Source organism: Cibotium barometz, chromosome 20 (genome assembly GCF_041138505.1).
Source record: "Cibotium barometz isolate CiBa-2024 chromosome 20, ASM4113850v1, whole genome shotgun sequence".
Classification (NCBI taxonomy): Eukaryota; Viridiplantae; Streptophyta; class Polypodiopsida; order Cyatheales; family Cibotiaceae; genus Cibotium; species Cibotium barometz.
Genome location: NC_141065.1, coordinates 10,251,543 through 10,257,981, shown reverse-complemented (window position 1 = coordinate 10,257,981; position 6,439 = coordinate 10,251,543). Strand labels below are relative to the sequence as shown.

The following is a 6,439-nucleotide window of genomic DNA, read 5'->3' as shown; positions in this document are numbered from 1 at the left end:
CAAATTGGCATAGCTTGACTTATATATCAACTAGGGAGACTCTTGTGCATACTAGGTAATCCTAACAGGTTTTCATGTTTCAGGGGTATACATGGCTGGATGTGAAAACAAAACCATTGAAGTTTGGGCCAAAGACAAAGAGGCGGTATCTAAAAGAGAAGCAATTTGTCAATACTTATGTTGCATTTGTGGAAAACCCTGTGAGAACTAGGCCAATAGTAAAAAATTGGACAAAAGGTGATATATTATTGTATAGGCAGTCTCCCAAAGGATGCACATCTGAAGTTATGATTGAAGCATGTATACAACTGGGATATCAAATTTCTTGGGGTAGTCTTTTTTTATGTTGGAAGATAAAAGATGGAATATGATACGTAGTTTACTTAACAAGGTAGGGAATCCTCAGCACTATATCACTCTACTATTCCGAAAAAATTATAACTCTACTTTTAAAAAGAGGACGACAAAAAGAAAACCATAGATATTTTTTATTTTTCATGACAAAAATTCCTATGGATTCACATTTGAGAAAAATGTCATTTATTGATATTTCAAGTGATTACAATACCAATATTTTTTTCTAAAATAAAGGAATATATTCTAGCTTGTGGATGTTCTCCTCATTGTCACTATCATCAACTTCGATATCAATTGGAATGTCTTTATCTTTTTCAATTTCTTTACCCGGTCTATGTGTTTGCTCTTCCTCCATTATTTCAATTGTTTGCTTATTTGTCTTATATAAATTCTCTACTATTTCATCTTCATTAAAGGCATACCTCAAATCGTCAACTTCATTCTCATTTCTTTTCCATCTGTTCATAAACCAATCTAATCTTGGATGTGAAGCATCAAAATTTTATTTATTAATAAAAATATCAAAGATATCTTTCATTGTTGTGTTGGATGGGTATACCATTGTCCTCCATAAAGCATCAACTTTTTGAAGCTCCATTCCTCTTCCTTGATATGGTGTTATCCAATTAGAAGACGGGTAGTACTTTCCTGTCTTGATCATTTTATGAATGGTGGTGCAGAAATTATTGCCTAAAGGATGCTTTAAATAGAACTTCCAAAACATCAATGCTCTATCAAAAATGTTTGTTGGAGTAAGACAAACTTTGTTCTTCAAATCATCTGCACCATATTGCATGTAAATTTCTATTCCCTTTGAAATATCTTCAGCACTAATATTATGCGACACATTTTTATAATGAGGCTTATCAATATCTTTCATACAATAGCCTATCATACCATGAAATGTGTGCATGTTCTTCTGCCTTAATGCTCTACACATTACAATGCCACCAATGGGATTATTCTTATCCCAACCAAGATACTTTTTTATGAGCTTATTAACTGCAATTATTGACTTTGCATGAATTCTAATGACCATTTGATAATGTAAATGGAAAACTGTGCCTCCTCTTTCCAATGAGCAACTACCAGCAAGGCATTCCTTAGTGATAAAATCATGAAGATTATTTAGTAATGCTTCATCAATGTCACTACCACCTAATGATATTGTCACACTTAGCTCAAGCACTTTTAAGTTGACATTGGATTGATCTAACATTGCATCTTCATTAGATAACTTCTTTGGTCTTCCACGATTTTTCTTAGGTTCTATGCTTGAAACTTCATGGCTTTCATTAGTTGAATTTATAAATTTTCCAGTCGTTGATTCTCTTGCTCTTTTTTTCATTTTTGACATTTTACTACATAAAAAATAAGAAAAAATAGGTTAATAATTCAGAATACATATAGTCAAATTAGTGATAAAATAATAATAAATGAATAAATTAAAAATTTAAAATGTTTGTTATCAAAAAACATACGTGAAATTGGATGTCGTATATGACAGAACCTTGTGCTAGCAAGAAGAGTTGAAACAAAGACGCAGAATCTTAATTTGTTGTAAGCAAATTATTTATTACTCAATTTCATTATTTCTGCCCACTCGAAGCGCATTATTAATTAACATTTTTAAAAATAGAAATACGATTTTAAAAGTTCTCTAATCCTGGTTAAGGTTTCTGGAAAATAAAAAAATTATCTGGTCCTTTATTTCAAATTATTTTATATAAATTAAATATATATACCTGGACCCTACCTGCAGAATCCGCCTGCACGGTCAATTTAAAAAAAATCGAACCTGCAGAATCCGCCTGCACACACAGAAGGAGCCAGCGCAGTAAATAGGGGCAGTAATTAGGTCAAACGGACAAATGAAATAAATTGCCGAGGATCTCCTAGAATACCCGGCCAGCGTTTCAACTTACGTGGTTTTGCGTTGTCCGTGGATGTAGAGAAGGCCCAGGCTGGAGGAGGGGGGAGCAAGGCGCTGCAAATATTTCAATTCGTAGCAAAACCTTGAATGGTAGCGTCTCTCTCTGTGTTTGCCAGGCTGGAGGAGGCTGGAGAGAGGCGCTGCAAATATTTCATTCGCACGATTTTTTTTCTGAATCGTGAGATGTGTGAGAAGGAAAAAAAAAGGCGATGCAAATATTTCATTCGCACGATATTTTTTCTGAATCGTGAGATGCGTGAGAAGGAAAAAAAACGGCGATTGATATTTTGTGTGATGCTCCCAACGCAGCAACAACGATTTTCCTGCATGCAGAGGTGAAACGAAGAGATAGAGGATAACCGTCGGGTTAACTTTACACCACTTTTTTCTGCCTCTAAATTTAATCGAAAGGACCTTGGAAAAGCATCTCCTTCACTAATTAATACATTTCTTTTTTTCACTCATTGTGGCCCCCTATTCACATGCACCAGCAACGAAGTGAAGTGAAGGGATCAAGAGTAGGGAGCCCTCAGCACGAAAATCAAGGTCAGATCTGCCGTTTGATTTGGTGGCGGGTCCGGGTTTACAAATTTGTAAACCTAGCCCACTTAAAATTTTCAGCCGTTTTGGAAAAGGGTTCCCGGTCATCGGAAAAATTTATCGGTCATTGGTGCATGGGCATAATTTCGACAATCTGAGGAGCACATATAAAGTCTCCACCGTGGAGAAACTGCCAAAAACAAATATATATAGTGTGTCCTTTCTTGAGCCTTCCCAAAAAAAACGGCAGCAATCCGATGGACCTGCCTCACCAAAATGACTGCCACCGTAGATCCGCTCACTTTACTTCGACGATCAACGCGTGCTACTTAGTGCTGAGGGTAGGGCATAGAGTTTGTAGATATAATTTTGTAACTTGGTGAAGGATTGGTTGTAAAGCTTTTCTAGAAATATATATATATATATATATATATATATATATAAAACTAACTATTGTTAAAAAAAAACTTGAAATACTGATGATAGGAATCTTTGCTTTGAAAAGGTTGTGCTAAGCTCTTAAGTACTTTTCATACATCAAAACAGCACATGCACATGGGCCATGGGCCATGGCTGCATCAGCATGGTTGTTGGTGATGGTGGCATCTGTGTATGTTCATCTTGCGTGGAAATTTATGTGCATGTTCGTCTTACTTTTGTGAATGCTGCCGGGGCCACCCAGATTTTCATCTCGTACTTGAGCTGAGCGGAGGAGGTTCTTTGGAAAGCTTAGAAATAACCTACCAAGCTCGATTTTTAATAAGCTGGTAATATCTGATTAAATAACCTCTTAGTTTTGCTTGGTGGCGTTTGATTTTAAAAACAGGAAATGCACCCAGGCTGTCCCTCACTCACCCTCTACAATGACCCCTCCACTCTGCCGTCCAACTTTATAAAAACTTTAATCACAAAGCTCCTCGACTTCGAATGCTGCAGCGTCAGCAGGTCTACCTGTTCCTATTAGAGTTCCATCTCATGATCTGAGCGTTATCATGGATTTGTGAATAGAGAATTCCGTGAACACTGACAGAAGCGTGTGGTGGTGGGCAATTGGCTGCTGCGCCGGTGGGAGATTATAAGTAGGTAGGCACTTAATTATCTGTAGCCCACAGTTGAGGAGCGTTCGCATCGCAGGCATGAATCCATGATGAATATGTCTGGTTGTGATGTGCGACATGCTTCACATACTGCCGGAGAAGTAGAAGAGGAGGAGGAATGGCCACAGTTATGGTCTGATAATTTCTTCAAAGAATTCTTGTGCCAAGCGTTAGATACTGCCAATGATCATCGCCACCATAAAAATCAAACGACCGATCACCGTCTGCACGAAGCTGTGATCCAGAGGAGCACCAACGAAGCGTCAGGCACCGACGACGACATAAAGACAGCGTGGCCAGGTTAGTTAAGTCTAGCAGTAGATTCGTTTTAGCCACCACCGATCTCATACACAATCGCTGACGATTGCAGCAGGCACGTCGAGGGGGCAAAACCCGGGCATGGATTCTGCGAGTAGCTCATGGGTAATCAGTCCCGCTTCTGTTGGCGCGGTGGACCCGGTTACTGCTGTTGGCAGCGGCGCGAAGCGGAAGCATCCGTACAGGGGCATCCGGCAGCGGCCGTGGGGTAAGTACGCGGCGGAGATTCGGGACCCGCGGCGGGGGGCGCGGTTGTGGCTGGGCACCTTCAACACCGCCGAGCAAGCCGCCCGCGCGTACGATGCCGCCGCCCTCTCCATCCGCGGCAAGAAGGCCAAGCTCAACTTTGCGTCTCCAGATTCCCCACCACCAAGTCTGCCCTCGTCTCGAGACGACCCAGCCCACAGTACACACTACCCACGCCTTTGAATAACTCCTCTTTTTTTTTTTTTTGGGGCCATTGTAATTATGAAGTGGCACTTACTTTAATGACTCTCTTTGTCCTTAATTCTGCTGTCTTGGATCATCTTCTTCATTCATTAGCTTTCCATCTACTAATGGAACAGATTGATGCATCATAATTTTGTTTAAAAATAATTGTGGCTTGACCATCATTTTGGCATGCCTTTTTTTTTTTTGTCTCCTATGCCTTCTTTGTAATTCAGTCCCAATATCCTTTGTCAAGGCTTGTTTAGAGAAAAAAAGTCCATAGAAATCATGCCACATGGTCAAGAAATATCCTCCATAGATAGACCTTGTTGTTGCACATAAGTAAATAGTTGCCATGTAGCCTCATCCATAGGTAAATGCTTCCATTTGATAAGGAACTCTTTTATGCTCCTATTCCCCAACTCTTTTGCCATGTACCTTAAATACATTTTCCATGAATTGCTTGGCAATTTGAGATGCCCCATATGTGGTCTTAGAAGCAATGAAGTGAAATGATTTGGTAAGCCTATCAACCACCATGGATATTTGATCCCACCCATGCTTAGTCTTGGGAAGACCCTAAGAAACTCCATAGAGATGTGGGTCCACTTCCCATCCGGAATGGGCAAAGGATAAAGTAAACCACCGGGTCGTTAAGGGTTATTCTTATTCCTTTGACATAAAGGACATTCCATCACAAACTTCTTGACATCCCTCCACATGCCTTTCCAAAGGAACTTTTTCAATACACCATGTTACTTCATGGCAATCTTCAAACTCTTCAACATTATAAGACTCCTTGTTAATCTTTTCTTTATCCATGAGGTCATAGTGGCCGTAACCTTCTTAGCTTTGCACACATGCCCGAGTGACCATCTCTCTTTGCACTTGAAGCAAAAGCCTTTGCTTCTTAACTCATGAATCTTTGGGTCATCCATGGGCTGTGATTTTCAGTATTTAGACCCATAAATCTCCACCAACCTCATAGCTTCCTTGAGAGCATTTGGCCTTTGAGCCGATACATCCACCTTAATGAAGGAATGCAACCCATGGATGAACTTCTTCATCTTCATTTGCTCATTGAGCCCTTCCACATACATGGATAACCTCATAAAACTTTCTATGTACTCCCTTACCACCATGCTCTTTTAAAAAAGCCCATATCGTTGCTCATGGTATCTATCAAGCATCAAAGGTGAGATGAAGGTTAAGTTCATCTCTCTTTTCAAATCCTCCCATGAGTTTGGTACATTTCCATGTTTAACTAGATGTTTCCACCATTGATGATCATAATCATCCAAGTGTAGTGAAGCAAATTGCACCTTGTCTTACTCATTCTACAGGGTAAAGCTTAAAATAAGTATCTAGCTTGGTAATCCACTCCTCCAACTCATGTAAAGTACAACCATTACCCTTGAATTCGGAAAGAGACACCTTGTCCTTGATATCCTTGGAAGTGTTGGAAGATAAAATCTCATGATGTAGCTTGTTCTTTTACGATTGCATGTAGGAGTTGGAAAATTGAGTTAAGTCTAGTACTCCTCCTTAATGAAAGAAGACAACTCCATCTAACTATCATGAGCTTCCACTTATCTTTGTGCAAAAGACGTGCTCCCAATTATGATTGGCCCCATCCTTATCCCAATGCATCTCCTCATCTACCATGATGGACTGATTTGCTTTTGGATAAGATGGCACCCTCTTGGCATCCCCATAGCATGGATCCATAGGCTTGAATGAATCTTGTGGTGGTTTGCTATTCACT

The 6,439-nt window shown here is 39.7% G+C and overlaps 1 protein-coding gene and 1 pseudogene across 2 annotated transcripts; one reads left to right on the top strand and one right to left on the bottom strand.

The window, feature by feature from the left end:
* Positions 1–580: 580 nt before the first annotated feature.
* LOC147627541 (uncharacterized) lies at positions 581–1,576 on the bottom strand (annotated as a pseudogene).
* Positions 1,577–3,689: 2,113 nt separating this feature from the next.
* LOC147627540 (uncharacterized) lies at positions 3,690–4,750 on the top strand. Of its 2 annotated transcripts, none has more exons than XM_086814460.1 (2): positions 3,690–4,227; positions 4,301–4,750. In XM_086814460.1, the coding sequence occupies exons 1-2, from the start codon at positions 3,975–3,977 to the stop codon at positions 4,672–4,674; spliced, it is 627 nt and encodes a 208-aa protein (XP_086670586.1). In that variant the 5' UTR covers positions 3,690–3,974; the 3' UTR covers positions 4,675–4,750. The 2 variants fall into 2 exon arrangements, with proteins under 2 accessions (XP_086670586.1, XP_086670585.1); XM_086814459.1 differs by having other exon boundaries at positions 3,706–4,227; positions 4,298–4,750.
* The last annotated feature ends 1,689 nt before the right edge of the window (positions 4,751–6,439 follow it).